The 26214-nt window shown below is 40.8% G+C and overlaps 1 protein-coding gene across 16 annotated transcripts in view; it reads left to right on the top strand.

Annotated features, from left to right (window-relative positions):
* The window catches only part of PUM1 (pumilio RNA binding family member 1), a 235689-nt gene that overhangs the window by 105072 nt on the left and 104403 nt on the right, over positions 1 to 26214 (top strand). For 13 of the 16 annotated variants that reach the window (XM_033955218.1, XM_033955222.1, XM_033955216.1 and 10 more), the window contains 2 exons: positions 5346 to 5616; positions 19060 to 19153. In XM_033955218.1, the coding sequence (XP_033811109.1) occupies positions 5346 to 5616; positions 19060 to 19153 (365 nt within the window). The remainder of the gene's footprint in view (positions 1 to 5345; positions 5617 to 19059; positions 19154 to 26214) is intronic. The other 3 variants (XM_033955226.1, XM_033955225.1, XM_033955224.1) reach the window with 1 other exon arrangement.

The following is a 26214-nucleotide window of genomic DNA, read 5'->3' as shown; positions in this document are numbered from 1 at the left end:
ATATCCCGCTGATTTCCTTCTCTCTCCCTACTTGATACTCTGGTATTCTATGTATTTCTCCTTCTCTTTGTAAGTCGCCTTGAGCCTATATAGGTATTGTGCGATGCACAAATAACAGATTAGATTTAAAAATTGCAAGACATTAAAAAGATGAAATTAAAAACATACCTCCATATTGTATAATCACTAAAGGAAGGAAAAAAGAATCAACAATGGATAAATATGATATTAGACATTTTTTGTAATGATCAGTGCAAATAACTATGTAATTGCGTTAAGAGAAATAATGTGGCAAATCAGTGCAGGTCTATTGTGTTTAATTATTTGAGCACAGTGCCAAAATATTATTTTTGAATTTGACAACAGACCAAAATAATGATAGGTCAGAAAAATCAACCCAAATGTATATGATTGTCACACTATATTTTATTTATATTTTTTTAAATGAATTTTCTGTATTATAGACTCTAGAACTCCTGAGGCAGGCTTTGGAGCCAAAACATGGCCTGTGTTGAGTCGAGTCATCAAATTGTTCTGTTTGTATGATTGATATTAAATTTCCTTTTGGTGTGAATACCTGGACTGTTCTAGAACAATAGCACTTAATATGGGAAATCCTAGTAGAGCATTACACAGGTGTCTTAAGTGGCCTAGTGAGTGAGCAATAGAGAGGAGGACCCAGGCCATAAGCTACTCTTAACCACTACATTTATGGTGGAAAGTGTAAGCCCATCAAAACCCACCAAATTCCTTTTTTTTAAAAAAAAAATGTATTTATCTTTATTTAAGGTCAAAGAAGAACACCTTTGAAAAGGAAAAAATAACATCCAATAAGGAAATATTATATATGATATTCGTAAATGTACAATGAAAATAGTCTACAACTACCCACCAAAACTTCATCTCGGATCAGCTCAGTGGATTCAGGCCATGGCTTCCTTTTCCCAACGAATCAGTTACCTCGCCTCTGGTTGAAATCGGACAAATAAATGTCTCCAGAGCCTTGCTGTTTCACATTCTGCCACATCACAGAATATTTACAACAGATATAAGTACATATGATTTGCTGCTGCTGGGTCAGATCAGTGGTCCATTGTGCCCAGCAGTCAGCTCATGCGGCGGCCCTTAGGTCAAAGACCAGTGCCCTAACTGAAACTAGCCTTACCTGCAAATGTTCTGGTTCAGCAGGAACTTGTCTAACTTTGTCTTGAATCCCTGGAGGGTGTTTTCCCCTATAACAGCCTCTGGAAGAGCGTTCCAGTTTTCTGCCACTCTCTGGGGAGCTCACCTAGATGTTCTCAGGACTCAGGGTGTATGATCTGCTCAAGAAAAGGCATTCCACATCAATCTGTTAGCGTTGCGGGCAATTTGCAAAGCTCTGAAAATGTTTCAAGATTGTCTCTCAAATCCACAGACAAATCAGGTGGCCATATACAACATCAACAATCAGGGAGGAACAGGCTCCTTTTTCATCTGTGTCAAGAAGCTGAACACATTTGGAATTAGGCAAATCCTTGGAACATATTTCTCAAAGCCATATATGTACAAGGGAAACATAATGCTCTAGCTCAGAGGTGTCCAACCTTTTGGCTTCCCTGGGCTGCAGTGGCCGAAAAAAATGTTTCTGGGGCCACACAAACGTGCAAACGCTGCAGCAAGACAGAGGAAGGAGCTGGCAAGATGGTAAACACCTGGGGGTAGCAGATACTGCATCGCCCTTGACCGGGGCTGCACAAAATACTTCACGGGGCCGCAAGTTGGACACCCCTGCGTCTAGCTGACAAGCTCAGCAGATTTCTTCGCCCCCACAAGCGGACTCAACTTCAAAGTCTTACATCATATCTTCGCACTGTGGGGAACACTTCAGACCTGTTTGCATCTCCCCACAATCATAAGTTGCCTCAATTCTGCTCCAGACAGTACTCTCCTCATCGTCTCGAGATGGATGCTTTTCTTCTTGATTGGTCACACAAGTTCCTGTAAGCGTTTCCACCAGTCCCTCTAGTTCTGAAGTCATTAGTTAAACTCAAACAAGAGTCAGCCACCATGATCCTAGTAGCTCCTCGGTGGCTCTTTTACTTGTATTCGATGACTTTATATTGTGACCATTTCGCTGATTGTCCAGCACATCTTGTTGTAAACTGCCTCGAACTATCATGGCTTAGGCGGTATATAAGAATAAAATTATTATTATTATTATTACTTCAACTGAGTGTTGCAGATTTTTTCTATCTCTACTCATCCAGAATTGAGGATTTCTGTTACATCCCAAGCTGCAATCACTGCACCTAACAACTTAGTACCTCTCGACCTGACTTCAACAGATTTCAATCTTTCTGAACCAGTACAAGCTATTATAGCTGCTTCCAGAAAGCCGTCTGCTCAGCAGTGTTATCAACTCAAATGGACATGCCTCACTTTGTGGTGTAATCTCTGAACACTGGATCCTTCCACACCTTCTATACCTTTTACAGTGTTTCATTATAAGAAGGTGATTCTCAGAATGCATCCTAAATTCCCTCCCAAGGTAGTCATGGAATTTCATCTGAATCAGTCAATTATGATTCCTGTCTTCTTTCCAGAGCCTCATTCTCACCCTGGAGAAACTGCTCTTCATACTTAGAATGTAAGTGTGCCCTGACTTACTATGTACAAAGAACTAAGCCACACAGGACTTCACCTCAATTGTCATCTCTTTTGACCCTAACAGGTTGGGCCTGCCTGCAACCAAGAGAACTATTTCCATATGGTTAGCAGCCTGCATGTTCTTCCATTATGCTCAGGCTGGACTGCAGCTCCAGGGATGTGTACAGCACACAAAGTCCGAGCTATGGTAGCATCAGTGTTTTGGGTTGGGTTTTTTTTGTTTTGGTTTTTTTGCATTCTACTCCGATTGAAGATATTTGCAAAGCAGCTACTTGGTCCTCAATTCACACAATTACATCTCACTACTGTCTAGAATCCTATTCCAGACGAGATGGTCATTTTGGCCAAGCAGTTTTACATAATTTGTTTTCTTTCTAATGGCCAACTCTCCCACCATCCAATTCGGTAAGCTTGGGAGTCCCATGTGTGAGAATATGCTTCCTGCTTGTCCAAGGATAAGGCACAGTTACTTACTGTAACAGGTGTTATCCAGGGACAGCAGGCAGATATTCTCGCATCCCTCCCACCTCTTCTGGTTGGCTTCTTAGCTTGTTTACGAAACTGAGGAACCATGAGCTGATGTCAGGTGGGAAGGCACACACATGCATGCGCGGTGCGGGAAGTCTTGAAACTTCATAGAAGTTTAAAGTGACAGTATACTTTTAGCACTATCCATACCGGGCTCCGTGGATGACGACACCCACATGTGAGAATATCTGCCTGCTGTCCCCAGATAACACCTGTTACTGTGCTTTATGGTCAACGTATACTGAAATCAAGGGTTTGTCAGAATCTGATCAGCAGTTGTTTTTGTGTTGATCTGGATTACATAGTATTGAGGAATCCAATCAGATTTGTTCCTACCACAGGGCAATACTTTTAACTAAATTTGAATTCTTGGAATGGCTATGTTGCAGTTCCTTCCAAAAGAAAGAAAGTAGTCTCTCCAAAGGACTGCAGCCTATGGATATTCCAATGGTAGATCGATTATGGGCTTTGACTAGACGTATCTCTGAGCAGCAATTGTGCTCTAGATGGCAGGCAGGATCTTGCTCAAAAGGAACAATTAACTGAACAACACTAGTTCATCTGATGATGATGTGGATACCTTGGATGCTTCAGAGAAGGCCAATTCTAGCCTGACTTTAGACTCTCGCCTCTCAAGGCTATGCACGGTGTAAAATAGGTCAAGCACAGGATTCTATTTCTAGTTACATTGCTACTGCAGGTGAGTTTATCTCCTTGGACTTCAGTGATTATATTGACAGGGAGACAGTATATCGTAGCTATTCATAGCTCATCCTGTCCAACCTTGACAGCAAGTTTAAGGCATTGTGCTCAGGATAATGGGATGATAAGCGGGGTCTAAACTGATAATGAAGCACAGATTGAAAGTTCTGATTTTCCCTTGTTACCTTTCATCATGTTATTTTGCTGTCCCTATGTAAACATTTTATTTACATTCAATAAATCCAAAAATTCTTAAATTGAAAGCTGCCTTTATTTCAGCACTGGACTGCATCCCATATTTGTTTTTAAATTTATGTGGAAGTACAGTCCTGGTCTTCTTTTTAGCTTATTAGGAAAAATGGGTCTAAAACGTAACTAGGTGAGTTTCATAGCCCAAAAAATGTTCTTTCCAATAGTACAAAAAATAAAAAGATTAGAGAATATGCAGTTGCGATATGACTTCAAATGGTAGCTAAAAATTTGCATAAAATGTTTTTCATCAATTTTTTTGAAACTTTATCTCGTTAACAAAAAATACATTAGGCTTAAAAATTTGTGAGGCATCCACTGACTATAGTCTTTTTCCATTTCCTGAATTCTTAACACTGGGATGTTTCTAGATTAGGAGGCATGACTAGTCAAATATGCACTTGCGCATTCTGCAACAGGCTTTTTTTTTTAACCAATTTGGTGGCCGCCTAGTGATCCAACAAATCATAAGTCACCATTCTGAGCAGTATAGTTGGTCTAGAAGTATGGCTTTCACCCTGGTTGACCAATTATTCTTTTTATAATCTGAATCAAAAGTTGACAACTTTATAGTATCTTCCATGGATACCTAAAAGTGGCCCATATAAAGGGACCCTAACTCTTGACCTAGTTGAGATAATGGCCCAAAACTTTGGATATCTTCATTAGAGATCCCAACATATATCCCTTGAAAAAAAGTCATCAATTTTGGAGATGGTCAAGTGGGGACTCTCCTTGAAATTGGACCAGTTGACATGGAATGACCGTATTCTTAAGCACAGTAGTATGTGGTGTATCTTATCTGAGCTACAGTTCGCTGAAGAGATTTAGAACTTTTTCAATAAGTATTAAGAATTGTGTACAGGGCACGTAGACTGAGTAAAGAAATTGTTGGCCCAAGGAATGTGCTTTCACATTCCTGTACTATACTCCCCATCATCACCCTACCCAACTCCAGTGACGTTTGCTTAGATGACAAGTTCTGTTGCTGGTTGAGATTTGGAAGTTAATATCGCAATCAAAAGCAAATTTCTACTGAATTTGTTAGGGTCATCACTATACTGACTGTTATGTTCCTCTCCTTCCTCTTCCCCACATAGTATATCGTCTGTACAACACATGCAGGCACTATCAGCCCTTAGGACATATGGACATGGGTTTCATGTGTTGATTTGTATCAGTAGCTTTCACTGACATTTTTTTTAAATTTTATTCACTAGCCGTACGCCTGGTAATTGCCAGAACTCAGCTAATGAGGTTGATCTTCTGGGTCCAAACCAGAATGGTTCGGAGGGATTAGCTCAGCTGACCAGTAGTAATGGTGCCAAGCCTGTTGAAGATTTCTCCAGTATGGAGTCCCAAAATGTCCCTTTGGACCCCATGGAGCATGTTGGCATGGAGCCCCTGCAGTTTGACTATTCTGGTAGTCAGGTACCTGTGGACTCAGCAGCAGCAACTGTAGGGCTCTTTGATTACAATTCGCAACAACAGGTAAGATTCACACTGAGGAGAATGAAGCTTCTGTTGACTGCTCCCCTTTATCTTTCCCAAATAAATACTTAAACAGCAACGTTTAGTATATGTATACCAAGTGCTGCTTTGTGCATGAGATTATCAGCCCCTTACAGTGAAGTATGTTAAGATGGTATATTCGGTTCATTTTTGAGTAGGAGATGGTAGTAAATAATCTGTGAAACCTGGGGATAACAGCAAGTCTTTTTTCCTCCTTATGTTTGCACGTTTGCCTGTCTTTTTCATCTTAATTTGTGTTTGACATCCAGTATATCCTCAGCATGGCACTCAGCTGTTTCCTTAATTGAGAAACCAAATAATGTGATCTAAATGTTGATACTAATGCTATTCCACCAAGGGGCTGGAATAGTTTTTTTGCAGTTTCTCCCTTCAGATAAAGCTAAAATTTTTCCCTTGGATAAGACAGAGCGTTAGTAATGTGCACCGTGATGGGACTGAGTTACTGATAGGGGTATTACTGCAGTAGGTGCACGTTGGTAAATTTAGCTAGTGGTGTTTATTTGGGTTTGCCACTGACAGCATCTCAAAGTAACATAGCTAGAAAAGACTGTAACTCAGCTGATACAGTAGGTCTTTAGAGAGGAACTAACAAGAGTATATTAGAGTTCTTGGTAATGAGCTTTTAAGGTTTCTGCTCCCAGATAGGTTAGATGCTTGCTAGCTCACCTAAAAAGGGAATTTTTTATTTTCAGTGGTTAATATTCAGAGTTTGTTTTGTTAACTTTAAGCCTAGTAGTATGTCTATATCTTTAATTGATGCATGGGGATATAGACTAAAACCTTCCTCTGTTTTCTTTGTATCGATAAGTAGTAGAATTGAAGAAGATTTCTTGTTTTGCTATCCAGATAAGATTAAGTACCGTAGTCTCCTAGAATTACCCCATGCTTGAGACCCAGTTATAAAAGTGGACCAACTGAGACAATTATCAATCTGCCAGAATTTTAGCTAATGTAGTAATTAACAAATGGTATAGGTCTGTGGGATCCTCACAAATTTTATCTTTTTACTGTACTTTGGCACTGAGATTCCTCCTAATCTCAGACAGTTGCAGCTTGCCTTCTAATAGCAGCAAATGAACCAAAATGCACATTGATTTTGTCACTTTGGAGGAGAGTCCATCCAATCCCAGAGACTTATCTGGCTTCAGTGATTTTGTGGCCATCAGATTTTTCAGTCTGTGATAAGGTGGTCCTGAACAGAGAAAACTGGTAGATTGACATTGTCTACTAAAAATGTACATTTCCTTAGCAACAGCAGCAGATGAATCCAGAGACCAATGGGATAGCACACATCTACCAGCAGGCGGAGATAGAGAAACTGATTAACAGGTGGTCCTATTGGCTGGCACTCCTCCTGTATCTGCAGTATGCTCTATCTCCCAGAAGGTGATAGTCGCTATTCAGCTAGCTCCTGAATTCTGGCTATGACTGGAAAATTATTTTCTCCTGTTGAGGTTTCTCTTCGGTGAGATGGCAATTTTATTCTCCTGTAGAGGTTTCTCTTCAGTGAGACAGGGGTGTCCGGCTGAACGGTGCCGGCTTTAGGGGTTACACCTGGGCCCCCCCAGGTCCCTGCCTCATCCTCCCTCCATTGCTAGAGGGTCTGACTGGGTCTCAAATTTTTTTCTTCTTTCCCTTCTCTGTTTAAAAAAAAAAAAAAAGGGAGACCACAGTTGCTACATTCTGCCCTGTTAGTGCTGCACAACCAGCTCTTACTGGCTTCAACCGGCCCTAACAACAAGCTTGTGAGTATGTATGTGTTTTTTACTGTTGTTTGAACTTCAGGTTCTGTCTTAGTACTGTGGGTTGGTCAATGTACGTTTAAGGAATGGATATTTTATTGAGGCTAAATTTTATGACTAGAAATCCGTTGAGGGAACCAGGACTTTCCCGCCCTTTGCATGCACGTGTTTGGTTTCCTTGTTGGTTTCATCGCGGCAGTAGCAGTGCGATTTCATGCTCGCACTTGTTCTCCTCGTTGGGTTTCAGTGCAGCAGCAGTAGTCCTGTTTATTCCGAGGCTCTCTTTCGTCGGTGTTTGTCGCAGCCATGTGCAGCTGGTTGTGCAGGTGCCAGTTTATAGCAGCGCATGGGATGGGACATGTTTTTTCTGGCGCTGTGGGAATTACTTTTGTTGGGTTTTTTTTAATGGCACCGTCTATGCTCAAAACTCCCCAAAATTGTAATGTGAAAATGAAAAATTTAGTGGAACAATTAAAAAAAAAAAAAAAAAAATGATGGATGCATAATGATGGCTTGGCCTCATTGTTCCATTACACTTTTCCTTTTTACACTATTATTCCAGACAGGGCACACACACATACACCATGTGAAAATACTTTAAAAGCAACAGCAGACCACTCCACTGAGAAGCTGCCCACATGCAACACCCCCTAGCAGAGCTAAAAAAAAGGAGCTTCTACCAGCCGGCCAAAAATCACAGCAAATGAAACCAGGAACAAGAGGAAAGACCATCCATCTGCCTGCAGAGATAGAGAATACTGAAGTACCAAGAAGCAGACCATCGTATATATGGCATAGCTCAACGTTGTGTTCTCTATCTCCATCAGCTGGTAGGTAGACCCTTTCGTCTGAATTACTCTGCTGCTGATGACAAGGAATAATGGCTTTTGAGCCTTGGCCTCACTGTTCCATTACACTTTTTTATGCTACTATTCCAGACAGGACACACACATACATCACATGGAAAGTACAAATACTTTAAAAGCAACAGCAGACCACTCCACCGAGACGCTGCCCGCATGCAACACCACCTCAGACCTGCCGGAGAATTTGGAACATTAAGATTGACGCTTCCTTTGTGTATTGTACAGAATGTTAATTTGAATACTATTGAGTTTGTTTTAATACATTTGCATTGTTTTAAACCTTTTATGCATTAGTTGCACATAAAACTGATCTAAACAAAACGTTACAAGTGCATTAAGTTGGTTTTGGTTTTTTTTTTTTTAATGAGCATCTGGTCCCAAGTACTGTTCTGGTGTATGAAATAATTCTTGGTTCTGTTCTGTAACAGGAATATGTGTGGAATTCAGTGAAGGTTAGCAGGTTCAGGTTGATAGGACGGTAGGACTGTGCATAGCATTGGGCTGAATGAACTTTCTAGAGCTTTTTGATAGACTTGGGATCCCCATATATTCAAAATCCCTGCTGAATGAATAAATTAATCTGGATAAGTTCTGCTGAATCTTCATCTAGTCATCTGGATACACTTTCCATTGAATATCCATATAAGCTTTAGGACAACTCTTTTCTGTGAAACATATTTAACTGGCTAGTGACAGTGCAGTACTACTGTGTGTCAGAATGTTAGTCTGCTGTCTCCATGCCCCAATTCCAGATAATTTTGTGTAAAAACTGATTTTTTTTTTTTTAACCTGCGTAAACTTTTTAAAATATGGACATCATTAACTTTACTATGCATTGTGGTGTTACTTCTGTAACTACTCCGTTTCCTTTGTAGGTGCTTCATTTATGTGGTATTGCCTACTGATGTGAGTCCGTCTGTTCATGCATAGGTTGTCTGCACAGACAAACCTATCCATGTGGCTAAAAATAGGCACAGAAGATAGTTAAGCAGGGTAGCTGGGCAGTCAGGCTCTACTACCAAAGGAGAGTGGAAAGGAAAAGTTGGTCCACAGAGACCATGATCCCAGTGACAAGGTCAAGGTTTATTAAATATTTGATGAATCGCGGAATCTGTTTGCAAAGCGATGTACATAATTATAAAATAGGATAGAATTAAAAATTATAAAATAGGATAGAATTATAAAATAGGATAGAATACAAAATACATAAACGTTAAGATTAAGACAAGACAGACATTAGTTGGAAGGGGAGGAGGGTAAAAAGCTACATCTGTTATATTGAGAAAAACAAATAAGGGAAAAAACAAAAGGAAACAGGGTAATTATTAAAAAAAGAAATATCATAAAATCAAGAAAGTTTAAATGTTAAAAGCATCTTTAAAAAGGTATGTTTTCAAGGATTTTTTAAAAGAAGAGAGATCTTTTTCGTTTTTGATATGTTGGGGCAAAGAGTTCCACCATTGGGGACCAATTACAGAAAACATGTCCGATCTTCGTGTGCCTATTATTTTTAGAGAGGGAACAACTAGTAGATTTTGTAAAGATGATCTAAGTACGCGCGCAGAGCTGTGGGGAATTAGCATTTTTGATATAAACTGGGGTTCGTTGTAAGCAAAATAAACAAAACACAGTGATGCCACTGGGAGTCTGATCCCTAGTGGTGGAGAAAGTAGGACCTTTGTTTCCATGAAATGCTCAGGATGTCACCAGGAGCCCAACTCTTGGTGGCTTGAAAGGAGGGGGAAGCTGGAATTTAAAAGACTGAAGGGTGAATTCTATAAGAAACACCCAAAAGCTAGGCGCTGAATTAGCACCATTCAGCGCGGTTCAAGTAAAATTGGGTGCTGTTTAGTGAATCGCGTTGAGATGCACCTATTTTGGAGGCACCCAATAAATAGGCCAGCTTTAGGCACAACTAAAAGTTAGGCGCCCATGCGAGGGCTTAAGCACGCTTAAGAGCAGCGATTCTGTAACAAGGCGTATCACCTATTTTTTTTTGAAGGCCACTTAAATTTTTAGAGGCGCCTTGTTACAGAATCGCTCTTTCTTGATAGGTGCCTGTTTCAATTAGTGCTGATTAAAAAGCTTAATTGAGCTTGTTGTTCAATTTAGATAGGTGCTAGTTGGGCGCCTCCAAAATAGATACTGGTTACAGAATTTGTGCCTGAATACTAGAAGGGCAAGAGTACAAGGATGAAAGAAAGGAAGGAACAGAAGGGTGAGTGCAAGATAGCAGAGCAAAAGGGAAAGGGTTTTAGAAGAATGGGGGATTGAAGGTTGAGAGTGTAGAGAGAGAGAGAGCATAGGAAGAGAGTGCAGAGTGGGATGGGAGGGGTGGCAGTGGTGGGTAGTTGTAAGGAGTGAGTACTGGCTCCCCGCTCCTGGCCAAGCTCCACTGGCTTCCGATAATCGCCAGGGTCCACTATAAATGCGCCTGTTTAACTTTCAAAATCCTATATGGTATCCTCCCTCCCTTTATCCCTCTTTCTTGGAATTCCTCAAACCCTAATACCACCAGATCCTCCCACAAATTAAAACTATCCTTCCCCTCGCTAAAAGGCATTTCCCACTCAGGAAAGCTAGGGACCTCCCTCCACTTCAAAATCACTGAGCTCTGGAACAACCTTACCTCCCCTCTTCGGAACTTGAGCTCTCTCCAAGTTTTCCGCAAACATCTGAAAACCTGGCTTTTCTCAAAAAATGTAAGTCTCCCTCCAACTTAGAAATCAAGGAAACTCTTATATCTTGGCATCCCAAGTCCTTTAAATTTTCTTCACACTTCTACCTCTAACCCTCTGTTGTAGTCCCTTCCTATTTCTCCTACTGTAAACCGCGTCGAGCTCTACGAACGTGGAGATGATGCGGTATACAAACCTAAGGATTAGATTAGATTAGATTAGATCAGGAGAAAATACCTAGAGCCATCCACCCATGCATTTCTGTGAATGGAAGAAGTGAAATACAACCAATGTCATACTGTTAGTGTGTATTTTTCAGCTTATTTCTGCTGTCTGCAGCTTTCTCCAGCATTCTTATTTCTTCTGGCTTTAAATAGCAAAAGATTATACTGTTTCTTTTAATCCCTAGTCGGGTTCTTTTATCTTCTTTGCTGTTCCTCTGATTCATTTTTTTCCAATAAGGACCACACTTCTGAAGAGCAAATATTTTACTCATCATTTTGCATTGCCTTTTTTTCTTCTCTCAGCATGTTTTCAGGAATGACTGTTTTCAGTTTTTCGTTATGTTTTAGTTAGTTTGGTCCTGTTTCCTATTCCTATTACTCTAGTATTATGCTATCAGGCTATCGTTTTGAATTTCCATATCTAGACTGAATTAAGCCTTATAGTAATCTTTGTAGAAGCTTTTGTCACTGTCTGCTATGTTTATGTACCGTATTTTTCACTCCATAAGACACACTTTTTCCCTCCCAAAAAAGTGGGTGGAAATAAAGATGCATCTTATGTAGCGAATACACTTCCCCGTATCTTTTTTTTAAAGTCCTTTTTCAGCTTTCCGTGCTCCTGCCTGTCTCCTCGCTGGATGACTGTTCTGTTCGGATAGAGCAACCTTCTTCCTCTTGGGATCCCGCCAAGCACTGGCTCTGTCAGTCCCGAAGCAGGATGTCCTGCATCGTTCCGTCCACGTGGTGTAGCTCCTCCAACACGGCCCGGTGGTAAAAGGCTTTGGAGCCGCTGCGGTAACAAGGCAGGGAGCAGAAGCGCACTTTGCAGCGAGAACAAGTGTAGCAGCTATGCACCACCAGGCACAGACCTCAGCTACCGTCTCCTCCTCCTCCTCCATGCTCTTCACAGGAAAACAAAATACCACCGGCACCACGTGAACACTCTGTGGTTGCACTCTTCCACTACGGTAGAGGCTGCGGAGTCGAAGTGGAAGCATGCCTTCCTGTCATGTCACTGGAGTAAGCAGTGGTAAATTAAAAATGCTCACCGAGCGCAGGGAACGGGTCCAGGAAAGGCGAAATATAAGATTAATCCTGATCCAGGGGGTACTGCACGCCGGCTGTGGGGGATCGAAGTTGCAGGTCCGCAACCCGGAAGTGCTTCCGCATAGAGAGGAAAAAAGCACTCTGGCTCCTATGGAATGCCCCAGAACTGTCGCACTAGGACAGGACTGAAACGTGCAGGACCAGTTTTACACATGCTGAGGGCAGAAATCAAGGAGGGGGCGCCTGCTCCCCCTCTCTCTAATCTCCCTTCCTGCCTTTACTACCACACATAAAACAACTTTAAATGACTTCACACACAGACTTTTACCACATAGAGAACGGGAAACTCAGGAAATAAACTCAGCAAGAGAAAACCAGATACAGTATAATCCCATTATAATGTTCTTCAAGGGACCTGGAAAAACAGTCCATTATATCCAGAGTCCATTATATCCAGAGTTGCATTTTTTAAAAACTTTATTTAGGACAACTTGAAACAACATAAATCGATGAACAGCAGTCACTGCACAAGCATATCAGCAACATCAATAACAAAACTCAGCAAAATATTGGTATGACATGAAATGATTGCAAACCAGAACACTGTACTGGAAAGAAAAATACTCTTGTCATTTTTTTTCTGGGCTGCATTTTGATACTATATCACTGGCATGCCACGTGCCTTGTAGGCGGAGCCTGCATGTCCGTTATAGCCGAATAAAACTACAGATAAAAGCAGCTCTGGGGACCAAAATAGTTGTCTGGTATATCCGAAAGTCCGTTATATGTAAGTCCGCTATATCCGATGATTTTCTGTATGTTTATAATGGCGCTCGACCAGGACCAGTGAACCTCTTCTGCTATATGTGAGGTTCCGTTATAAGCGAGTCTGGTATAATGGGATTATACTGTGTGTACTTTTTTGTACTGAACACACAGCTGTACTGGGCCCAAAGAGGGCAGTCATTCAGGGAGTGGCGCCGGACCAGGCAGAAACGTGAACAGCCATCCAGCGAGGGAGATAGGCAGGAGCACGGACTTTAAGAAAAGGTACCAGGGGTGTATGTGTGTGCCTGTGCTGGCTATAGGGGGTGCCTACGCTGCCTATGGCTTTTTCGTTCTATAAGACCCTGTCCCGGCCTACCACTAGACCACCAGAGTACAGAGCCTGGCAGAGAGGGGGGACAGGGTGCAGAGCTTGGCAAGGAGTGTGGGGTTAGGTGTAGAGCCTGGCAGGGAAAATTTGGTTCAGAATGTTTTTGGGGGTTTTTTTTCTTCTTTTCCTCCTCTAAATCTAGGGTGCGTCTTACGGTCAGGTGTGTCTTATGGAGCAAAAAAATATGGTATATGGTTTTGATTATGTTTAGACTTCATTGTAACTTCTGAGGACATTATCGATGTGGGCTACTATTAAAGACAGGTTATTTTGCCACAAATTGTGCTATTTAACACATTTTATGCAATGAGACTTCTATGCTAAAATAACATGGCTTGTGATGAAATGGCTTGTCTTAAAGGTAGCCCACATTAACTCCCCACTTAGTGTGTTCTGCCGTTAACTAATTTAGCATCTTTAGTGAGTATGCATATGGGAGTGAGTTGTATGATTTCTGTAAATTTATCATGCATATTGTTGGCTCTAGGTATTCTGAAGGTGATCCTCTGGGATCAGGTTGAAAACCACTCGTCTATCTAGTATTGCAACCAGAGTTTTAATTCAGCACATGAACGCAGTTTGCAGAGTTGAACAGTTAGTGTGTTCATTGCGTTTAGACTAGATTATACATTTGTTTTTGGCCAGACTCTAATTCATGTTTGTGATGAATGATTGTGACCATTTACATTCTCTGCCTTTTTGTGCTACACCTCTCCTGATCACTTCATTTCACATCCCACCTGCAAGCCTTGGCAACCATAGGAGAGCACAGCTTTTTTTTTTTTTTAATCATATTAACTGAACATCAAAAAGGTTGATGTTTGATCATTTTTAAATTGCCCAAGTTTTAAGTGTTGGTGCTACTAATGCAACTTTAAGGGCAGTAATTACTCAAGGTATGTACCCTTAATACAATGGAATCTTTAAAGCAATTGACCCATTCTTTGTTCAGTTCTTCCTTTGTTTGGTCTTTTTACTTTTACACCTTTTAAAAAAAAATTTTTTTTTAAGTACCTCTATTATAGCCATACTTTATTTTCAATATTCCCACATTTCATATCCGATTTCATCTGTATTTTCAAGGTACTTAGGCTGAAAAAGTACCAGATAGCCTAACCTAAAGTGATCAGGTTGGGATATAACACCATTTTTGGATCACAATTTTCATTTGGGAGTTGGACTTTCTGAAAGTTAGAACTACTATTTCTAGAGTGCTACCAGACATACGCAGTGCTGTACAGAGTCACAAAGGGAGACGGTCCTTGCTCGAAAGAGTTTACGATCTAAACAGGCAAGACAGACAGGAAGCCAGGGTGGGGGATACAGTTGGGAATGGTAATCTGCTGGCTAGGGTGGTGAGGAGTAGGAATTGTCTTGTTTCCTACTGAGAGCATACATTTTAGATCTTCTTTTCATAATATTGTCATATGTTAGTAGTAGTTCAAGGTCTGAAATGTGTGATATAGTAATTAGAACAATGGTTTAAAGACCAGTTTTCTGTGGTTCATTATCTCCTAATGACTGTTCTTGTACCTTTAGGCAAGTTTATATTGTCTCTCATTGCCTTAGGGTACCCACTTAGATTACTAACGTTTTAGAAAGGAGACATACTGTACTTGAATTCAAACCAGGGCTTGACAAATCCCAGGTACCAGGCCACCATGAAGACTAGAAATTCTCTCTACTGCTTGATGGTGAGGATTATCTGGCATGGGGGAAGGATTTAAGGGAGGAGGGAAATGGTGGAATGGGGGGAGTTGGGGGCAGGAATGGGCTGAAAGAGACTAGGTGGTGAAGAGAGAAGTACAGGTGACAGGATGTGGGTGGGAGCAGAGAGAGAGAGACTGTGTGCAATAGGGGTGAGAGAGGATGTACTTTCTGCCAATGGTATGCAGGATTGCATTAGCGGTTTGATTCACTAAACTTCTCTTCTTCTTTGGACAAGGATGGGAAAACAGCCTTTTGTTGGACATTTGGTATACAGCCTTTTGTTGGACATTTGGTATACTGCCTTTCAATTGGAGGATGTCAAAACAGTTTACAAAACTAACACATAAGAAAAAAATTAGAAAGGAACTACACTCAAATAAGATAAAAGGCAGACACAGGACAAAAATACTCAAATTGGTAGCCTCAGTCATCTGCTCGCAAAAGCCTGGAAGAGAGTCAAATAGAAAGCCTGAAGGGAAAAGGGCAAGCCATAGCATAGTAAATCAGGCCCTAAAGGTGTGATTGATATTGGAAAAGATCTCCTTTCCACTCACGCACCACTCCTCACTTTAGTGGAATCAGTGAGTAGGGGAGGTCTCAGCTGCTGGCAAGCAAACTTATCAAGGCCTGATGTAAATTGCCTTGGATAGCCTTTGAAATAGTAGGCCAAACATCTGAAAATTCAGTTACTTTAAAAAAAAAAAAAAAATTATTACTTCATTGATATACAGAGCCGTGCAAAAGTTTTGCGTCACCTCCGAGTAATACATTGTTCCGTCTTTCTTGCTGGATCATAGCAATATTTGACGCCTATACTCTCTAGTACCAGCTCCCGCTTCTCGAACCTTTACTCTTGTGAAGCCTTGAAATACCAAACGCTTCTTTTGAAGTGATCCCCATCCTAAAGTCTTACCACTCCCCAGTTGCCTTCCTTTTTTTCTAATTTTACTTCAATGTATTTTAAAAAACCTTCCCCTCCCCGACTTCCCTTTTGTTCCATGTACGTCAGTGTGAATCCATCTAGTATTTTAATATTTGATAAAATATTGCTTTTATTTACCTATTTTATTACTTTCTTCAGTCTTTTTATATTGTACACCATTTAGACATTTGTTTTGATAGACGGCATATCAAAAATAAAGAAACTTGAAACTTAAACTTGATATTATATACTGACATGTTCAGAATTTTATGCTCTTATCACTCTTCACATTTTAAATTGATTTGGGACTTCAGATTTAAGACTTGTAATGCATAAACTGCAGAATGTTGAAAAATGTCTATTTCGTAAATGGATTACATTAGCTATTTCAATACGTACTAACTGTTACCCCCTTCAAGAGGAGGTAGCCCTGAAAAGGGCTGGTTGTTTTCTGCTATTCTAATAACGTATGGGCCAGCCTTTGTTCTTGATAACAAGCTTGCAGCGTTGAGGCATGGAGTGAACCAATTTTCGAAGTTCATCTGGCTGTACAATATGGTGCCAAGCATTAATCAGTGCTTCAATCAACTCAACCTTTGTTTTTGGGTGCTTTCTGAACACCTTGACAGCAAGATTATTCCACAAATTCTCAATTGGTTTGAGATTTGGTGTAGAGAATGACACGGTGACAAAATTCATCACCGTTCCCGTCCCCGCGGATAACCGCGGGAAACCATCTTCATGTCATTCTTTAAGGAAAGAGGGAAGAATCAGAGTATGAATGGCCACAACCACTGACCCGCAAGCTTTGCTTTGAAGAATGCTGATGTAGAAGGACAGAGGATGAAATAGACACTAGACAATGACATGGGTTTATTTCCCGCAGTTATCCGCGGGGACGGGAACGGTGATGAATTTTGTCACTGTGTCATTCTCTAATCTGGTAACTGCCCTGGCCATTCTAGTCGCTGAATATGGCTCGATGTCATCTACTTTGTCACCATCTTTGCCCAATGACAGGGTGCATTGCCATCCTGGAAGTGGAAGTTACCCTGGAAGAGACTCCTTGCAGATGGAACCATTATGTTTTGCAAAGTGGAAAGATACTTGGCACCGTTCATCATGCCATCAATCACCTCAAAGCGTCCAGTGCCATTGGCTGACATAAAGCCCCAGACCATGATTTTTGTTGGGTGCTTTACAGTCAAGTGCAGGCACTGTAGTTTGAAAGCCTCATTCTTAAATCGTCTTACAAACACACAGAAAGTACTCTCATCACTGAAGAGAACGTTTTCCCACACCGCTGGAGTCCACATGCTGTGCTTTCTGGCCCACTCAACCCATTGCTTTCTTTGCATCGCCATTACCAACGGCTTCTTTCTTGCTTTATAGCCACGTAGGCCAAACTCCAGGCACTGCCGATGTACTGTTAAGGCAAATGCATTCACTGAACACATTTCCTGCCACTTTGCTGACAATTCTGGTGATGTGAGTTTGCGATCTGCCACTGAGATCTGGCGAGCAACCCTGTCCTCTCACACAGTGGATTTGCATGGCCTTCTACTTCGAGTCTTGTCCAGTCACATTTCCTTTCTCTTTTTTCTTACTGAGCAAGCTTATGATTGTACTTTGATTGCACTTCACCCTGGCTGCAATTTCAAGCCTTCTTCATTAAGTACAACCACCGTTGCATGTTCTTCTTTTGAAAGATTTCTAATTTTTCCCATGTTGCAATTATGCTGTCACTGGAGTAGCAGACAGTTATGAAAACTGATTTTCCCACTTCGCCATATATGTGTGTGAATGCTGCGCTGTGATTGGTTGAAAATGGAATGAACTGATAAGACTGTTTCGATCCAGTTTTTATGCGAAATATTGACATTTTCAACATTCTGCAGTTTATGCATTACAAGTCTTAAATCTGAAGTCCTAAATCAATTTAAAATGTGCAGGGTGATAAGAGCATAAAATTCTGAACACGTCAGAATATAATAATAATAATAATAATAACAACAGTTTATATGCTGCAGGACTGTGAAGTTCTATGTGGTTTACAATGATAAAAAAAAAAAAAAAGCTACAAATTGAGTAGAACTAACATATTTAGAGATTAGTGACTAACAGTTTTAGAGATCAGTTGTTGTGGGAGAGATTGTGTAGATCAGCTATCTAGGTACTTCAAGAAGAGATATGTTTTTTATGTGTTTCCTAAATTCCCCATAGTTATTTGCATGCATAAGTAATTTTTCCAGATCTTTGCCCCGTAATGCTGCTTGATAAGAGAGTAGGTGTCAGAAATATTGCAGTGATCCAGCATGTATTACTCAGAGGTGATGCATGTATTACTCCAGAATGTATTACTTGGAGGTGATGCAAAACTTTTGCACGGCTCTGTATATAATGTGCAAGCACTGTGTTGCAGCTTGCTGTATGTGTTTATCCTATTTTATGCAGTGGAACTTATAAAACATACCGTGTAGTACCACACATTAGTATGTTGTGTGAATAATATCAAAATTTGGGTGCTGATAGTGATCAGTGTTTGGTTGATCTGTATAATTCAGGATGATAGAAATGGCTCAACTGGAGAAGTTTCAAAGTTTTTGAAAGGAGCACTTTGCATTTTCCAGAGTAAAAATCAAAACCTGCCTGTTCATTCTTAACTACCAATGAAATTGCTAGTACAGTACTTATATTTTACTAACTGATTTAAGATGAGATTTGGAAAATCTTGCCTGTAGCATTTTGCCTTTACTTGAGCCGTGGCCTAAATTCAGTGTAGTGTTGAGATGAGGAAAGCAGCCTAGTGACTAGAGCACCGACATTTCGATTCAGGGGACGTCTGATATGAATTCCGTGCACTTGTCGGCTGTAAACATTCTCTAACCTTGGGCAAGTAACTACTATCTCCCAGTGCTTGGTTAACAGCTCATTTGACTTTGCGAGCCAACAAATTGCTTTCATGCCAAATGTTTAACTGTTGGGAGAGAGAAGTATTATGAAAATTAGCATGGAAGAGAGTCTGTAAGTGCAGTAATATACATTTTGTTTTGCAGTTGTTCCAAAGACCGAATGCTCTGGCAGTTCAGCAGCTGACAGCAGCACAGCAGCAGCAGTATGCATTGGCGGCAGCCCATCAACCTCACATAGGTGAGACCTTCAAATATACCTTTTCATGCTCAGGTCTTTGCTTTGGAGTTTGTGGTTAGGTGCCAGTGTGTCATTTCCACACAGCTAACAAATAGTCTTGGACAAGCTGGCAGCAGCTTGGGATTATTTAGTACAGTATCTTTGCACCACTGTTGCCTTCTTTGTCAGTATATCGGGGCTCTAGGAATATTAATGCATTACCAAGACCAAATATCCTACAGAATGCAGGGAGCAATGTATGTGATAACTTAGACCAGGGGTAGTGAACTCCTGTCCTCGAGAGCCGTATTCCAGTCGGGTTTTCAGAATTTCCCCAATGAATATGCATTGAAAGCAGTGCATGCAAATAGATCTCATGCATATTCATTGGGGAAATCCTGAAAACCCGACTGGAATACGGCTCTCGAGGACCGGAGTTCTCTACCCCTGACTTAGACATTTGAGAGGTTAGGTAAAGGTTTGCACCTATTCTAACCCAGATCATATTTGCTTAATTTGTTAATTGAAAACATTTTGTTTATTGCGCAAAAAAAATACAGTACTTAGATATCGTATGTTTCTAGATGGGGGGAATGGTAATGCAGGGAGCGTTTCACAAATGAAGACGGGACACTCATCATGAAAGTTTGTAATGATTTCATTAGTTTTGTTGTTTGCATCGTTTTTTTTATGTATAGATTCTGTTTTCAGATAAAATTGAATAAGAGTTTCCAGGGCAAAGGAACAAAGGCATTGGATTGGGTAGTGCCTACCATGTGACACCTAATGTACTGAAATACTTCTTGCTCTTTCTTTGGCCCTTAACAACAATAGTTATTGGATTACTGTTGTCACCAGGAAGGAAAACATTTAGCGTTTCAGAAGTTTGCTATAGGCCACAGTTAGCAGAGTCCTGCCATCTCTGTGGTGTTAGTATGGCAGCAGTGCTCTCCCCCTGTGCTGCAATCGGAGAATTCCATGTGCACCTACACTGCGCTGCCTTCCTTTTCCAGAAGGGGTAAGTGTTGCCCAATGATTTACATTAGGGAATGATACGGGGCCAAATTTTTTCCAGTCCCCACTGGAACTCAATTTCCCCGTTCCGTCCCTGTGAGTTTTGTCGCTGTCCCTGCCTTGCCCTATTCCTGTAAGCTCTGCATTAACAGCACAAGCCTCGAACACTTATGATTTAAAATTTTTTGAGGCTTGTGCAGATGAGGACGGAGCTTGGGCATTGGTGGAATGAGGCATTATGACATCACAATCTGAGCTCTAGAATGTTGCTACTTATGGTTTTAAAGTGTTTGAGGCTTGTGCAGATGAGGACGGTGCTTAGGCATTGGTGGAATGAGGCATTATGACATCACAATCTGAGCTCTAGAATGTTGCTACTTATGATATTAAAGTGTTTGAGGCTTGGGTGGATGAGGAGAGAGCTTGCAGAAATGTGGCAGGAACAGGGACAGAACTCGCAGGGATGGGGAAAAATTTGTCCTCATGTCATTCTCTAATTTACATTGCTGGGTACGGGAGCTCTTGCAAGTCCCCGCTGATGAACCTCCCATGCTGAGAGTTCTAACATTTTGGCCACTACCTAGCATCCATTTGAGCCAGCTGTTGTTTTCTCTTTACTTTTATGGCTTAGTGGGGAGAGGCTCGCTTCTTAATTATACACTTTCTTCACTTCCCTTTTTTCATCTTTTAAGATTTTACAGATCAAGCAAAGTGGGTTTTTTTGTGTGTTTTTTTTGGAGGGTTTTTTTTTATATAGTCAAAATATCCTAGAAACGGAAGTCAAAATATATACTTATAGCAGCAAACTCCCTCATAGATCTTTTGAGGCAGAAGCTCCAGTAGGTGAGAAAATTAAACAGCTTTATGGGAGCCGTACTAGGGGAAGTTGGTTCCGAGGGTAGAAAGTAATTTTTTTCCCCTTGATATTTCTCCATAATTGATGATTCTCCATAATTGCCACTGGTAGTAATGTGACACTGTTAACAGAGAAAACTAAGTAGGTGGAGTGGAGGAGTGGCCTAGAGATTAGAGCAACTGCCCCAACACCCTGAGGTTGTGAGTTCAGTTCCCACTGCAGTTCTTTGCGACTGGGCAAGTCACTTAACACTTCATTACTCCAGATATAAAATACGTATTTTTCTAAAATATGTAAACCACTTTGATTGTAACCACAGAAAAAGTGGTATAACAAGTCCCATCTCCTTTGACCCTTTATCTTGTCCTCTCTTTTTGGGGGGTTGACTTGTACCCTACCATAAAGTACTGCAGGCTGGTTTTTGGGGTTTTTTTTAAGTTCACCTAACACTTATGTGTGAAAATGATGGGGCACAAGAGTTCTTGAGGATCCAAAAATCAGTAGTGATTCTAGTTGTCATGTATTTGACATGGTTCATGGACAACGGCGCGAAAGACAAAAGCGCGCGCCGACAATTGAGCGCAGCGCGCGCCACTCTAAATTACAGTTTTTAGGGGCTCCGATGGGGGGTTTTGTTGGGGAACCCCCCCCCCCAGTTTACTTAATAGACATCTCGCCAGCGTTATGGGGGTTTGGGGGGTTGTAACCCTCCACATTTTACTGTAAACTGAACTTTTTCCCTAAAAACAGGGAAAAAGTGAAGTTTTCAGTAAAATGTGGGGGGTTACAACCCCCCACAACGCGGCGCGATGTCTATTAAGTAAAGTGGGGGGGTTCCCCCCACGCCCCCCCCGTCAGAGCACTAAAAACAGTAATTTAGAGCGGCGCGGCGACGCGCGCTGCGCTCAATTGTCTGGGCACGCCTTTGTCCCGGCGCGCTTTTGACCTGACACCATTTGACACATCTCAAACCTTGGTGCTTCAACTTCTTTATAATATAAATTCTCTGTGGGAGCCTTCATAAATCAGTGTCTGTGATTTGATTTCTTCTTATTTTATTGAATGTGCATTCAAGGCACCAGAGCACATTTATGCTTTGAATGTTTTGACAGTTTGAGAGTACTAGATCCATGTTTTGAGCTTCTCTTCATAGCAACAGCCCTGGAGTGTTTGCACTAGGTGCTGTGAGCATTCTTCCTTCAGGGTAGCTCTGCAATTATAGCCTCATGTCATTGGTCTCTTGAAAGTGCCTTAAGAGTTGTGACACTACCATATGTTGCTTCATTACCTTGAAACTGTTTGATATTTTGTGTGGATATTTAATGTCAGTGCCTCGGTATGATTGCAGTGCTTGCATCTTTAATGCCTTTGTATAGCTTAGTGACTCAAAGTATTTTGTGCCTTTGAGTTCTCTGGCATAGCATAGCTCATGGGTGCTTCAGTGCCATGAGAACACTGATGTCTCAAGGCTTTTTTAATGCCTTGAGTATTTAGATATCTCGTGCATTCATTGGTGTCTTCTAAAAGAAACATTGTTTTCTTAAGCTATTTTTGTTGGCCTTGGTGCATTTTGGGAGCCTCTTTGTTTCTGTGTTTGCTCTTTTTGGCTTTGTAAAAGCATTTTGCCACCATCTGTGCTAAAATATTTCCAGAGTAGATGCTTTCGAGCATTAACCTCAAGTCAGGGCGGGTGAACGGAAGAAGTCTATCATTCGAAACAGGATCCGCCAGAGCTATTTGAATCACTAGCTACCACTCTGACTGAGAAAATTTAGAGTCACTTCATCGATAGCATCGATTTGAGAGAATGCATTCAGCCTTCAGCACAATAAAGATATTAATCTTGAAAAATGCTGAGAGCAGCTAAGCTGATGTATACATAAAATGTTTTTTGCACTCGCATAGAGTTGGTAGCATTCACTAGATTAAGTGCCATCCAGTTAAATATGGAATTAACATTGATGAAAATTTTTTTGAGAATTTTTGAAAATTTGGTACAAGAAAAAGACATATAAATTAGAAAATAAAAATGAAGGTTTTTTAGTTCAAGTACAGTCAAACCTCGTTTTACGAGTGCACCGGTTTGCGAGTGTTTTGCAAGACGAGCAAAACATTTGCAAAATCGGCACCTCGGAAACAGAGTTCGACTCTATTTACGAGCGCCACCCCCCCCCCCCCCCCGCGATCCGGCATCCCCCCGCTCACATTTCCCCCCCGCCACCCTGTGATCCTACATCCCCCCCCCCCCCCCCCCCCGAGCACCAAAATAACATCCCTTACCACTTTGGGCACCAGCACCAACGCACAGGACATGCCGGTGCCCAAAGATCATCCCTCTGGGCTGGGCGGTGCGTCGGAGATCCTCCCTCTTGCCTGTGCTGGGCTGGACTGGGCCTTGAGCATTTGCGCATGCTCAAGGCCTTCTGGTCTCGCTCTCTCCAAGATTCTCAGAATCTCAGAGAGATATTCAATCTATTCCTAAGTACTTCTTCATATCTTTTCAATATGTACTTCTTAAGATCATAGCAATTCTTATGTAATCCGCCTTGAACCGCAAGGTAAAGGCGGAATAGAAATCACTAATGTAATGTATCAAGAAGATCTTGCAATGTCCATATATCACATTTTTGCCATGTAGGCCAATTCAGAGCGATGTTTTTAATTTTAAAGATATTATTATTCCATAAAAAGATAAGAGTAGAGTTCTTCCATTTGATCTTCATGACGCTATGAAATTTCAGGAGTACCTTATATGTTGAACGGAAGATATAATTATGTTGTTTTAAAGGGGGAGATATTGACAGAATAAGAGCTATATTGTTGGTACCCTGTATAACTTTTTCCAGTGACAGCCATGGGGGGGGGGTGGGTCTGATATATTTTCATTAAGGATCCATAAGGAACCTTGGCGCATAATAAATGCTTGGTGGTATTCTAAAAAATCTGGAAAGTTGACTCCACCGTTTGACTTGATTCAGTTATTACCAATAGATTTCAATATAGTCTAAGGTTTGGATGTCTGAGGTCTTTTCCTTCATCTGTATTTAAAATTACCTTTATATTATATTGAATATCATGTTTTAGGGACATACATTTTCATTTTGATAAATCTTCAGTTGTGTGACAGTTTAATATTGAGACAAGTATAGAGAGGGTTATTCAAAAGTAAAGGTTCTGAACTTTGTTCGGATGGTAGATTATGTCAAGGAATTGTTGTCTGGATGGGAAAATCTGGAAGGTGTAGAAATGCAGTGGGCAAAACTGAAAGGGACCTCGACAGCAACCATTTTTGTTCCCAGTTCTGCACAGGGCAGGAGCATAGGAAGATCGTTCCTACCAAAGGCATTGTCTGAATATGACACTTGATCATCATGATAGTATTTGGTGAAGGCATGCATCAAGGATCTCAGAAGTGTGCTTTTGTTGCTGCTGCAGCTCTGAACTGATGAGCAGTACATTTTCCCTACAGTAACAAATAGATATACAGTCTGAAGACAAAGTTTTAATTGTTTGGAGTGTTCTTCCTTTTAGGATGAAAAGTAGACTCGCAAATATCTGTCTGATGAATGAGCGTTCTACAAATAAATCTAGAGTACTTCCCAACAATCTGAGATGTGGAATCTTTTACTGCTTGTTGGTATGAGATGGTGGATAAAATACTAGTTGATTAATGCAAAATTGTAAGGCTATTTTGAGAGAAATTACAGATGATTCCTCAATACTATTGGGATTTTCCAAAAATTGCTCATAGAATTTGGAATGCATGCAGCTCACAGATTCTACATGAATCAAGTCTTCTACTTGAAATTTGATATAGCTGGAGTTAAAAACTTAAGTGATGGTTCCATCAATGTTGAAGTACTAGATTTAGGTCCTACATCAGGGTTGGTTTTTTTGTTAAATGGCTTCATGTTAACAGGCCTTTCATGAGGGGATGTTTTCATATTGATCTTCTGTTGATCCTATAGTGAATGATATGCTGTGGTTGCACTAAAGTGACCTTACAATAGAGGTGTTCTGAAGTCAATATTAGTAAAGTTTATAGGTATTGGAGTAGGTTGGACAGTGAGCAATGGAATGGATTTTCCCTATATTTGCTGCATCAAGATTCAAATCTCCTCCATTTAAACTTATATGATCTACTGGTGGAATCTTTCCTAGAAGCCAGTAAGATGTCCCCACCCCTTAAATGATGCTTCCAATATCTAAACTAATAGTGCTAGTGAGTGAAGACTGGGATAAATTAATTTTTACTTCCTCGCTGTATCAAAATTTGACATACACAGAATCATTATTGGCGGTTCTTAAACAAGCTGCCTTATGCTTGGGAACATATCTACCTCAGCCAATATGGAATGATTAATACCAGGTGTGTTTAGTCTCTGGGTAACTTCTGGATGGTAAAGGAGATGAGTGGGATTAGTGGATGAGTATAAAACAGTTTTCCTTTCCAGGAAATTGCGAATGCATTTGGCACTCTGAGCTTGGCTGAAGTGATGAAACAGAAAGCCTAGCATTTTTTTTGTTTTGATTGGGTGCAATCGGATCCATTTGTGGATATTCCTACCTATGGAATAGATCAGTGTTTCTCAACTCGGTCCTGGAGTACCCCCTTGCCAGTCAGGTTTTCAAGATATCCACAATGAATATGCATGAGAGAAATTTGCATTTAACGGAGACAGTGTATGCAAATCAAGTTTATGCAAATTCAATGTGGATAGCCTGAAAACCTGACTGGCAAGGGGGTACTCCAGGACTGAGTTGAGAAACACTGGAATAGATAATGGACTACTTTAAAGTCCAAGGACTTCTTGTAAGGATCCAATTGCTAGTTGTCTACTGGCTAATTGTATCTGCTCTTCGGCACTTCAGAGGAAATAGGAAACATTCTTGTGGAAAGCTAACCTCCATATTTTATGTGCTGCTTAACCAGACAATGGGAGCTTATCCCTCCTTGTTTGTTGACATAAAACATTGCCATTTAATTTTTCTGTTTGACTATGTAGAACAGAATTGACTATGGAAAAGCTTAAATGGCAAAGCAAATATTTCAAGCTGATTAATAGAAGAAAGGCTACATATCAGTGTTCAGTACCCTTGCATCCAAAGTTATTGTAAATGACAACCCCCACCCCCTAAATCTGTTCAACATCAAGTGAGGCTAGGGGGAATGCATACATTGGAGGGATTTTCTTCCATTATATTGCTTTCT

Source organism: Geotrypetes seraphini, chromosome 8 (genome assembly GCF_902459505.1).
Source record: "Geotrypetes seraphini chromosome 8, aGeoSer1.1, whole genome shotgun sequence".
NCBI classification, from domain to species: domain Eukaryota; kingdom Metazoa; phylum Chordata; class Amphibia; order Gymnophiona; family Dermophiidae; genus Geotrypetes; species Geotrypetes seraphini.
Note: the sequence above shows the minus strand (reverse complement) of the source record. Positions and strands in the feature narration are given on the sequence as shown.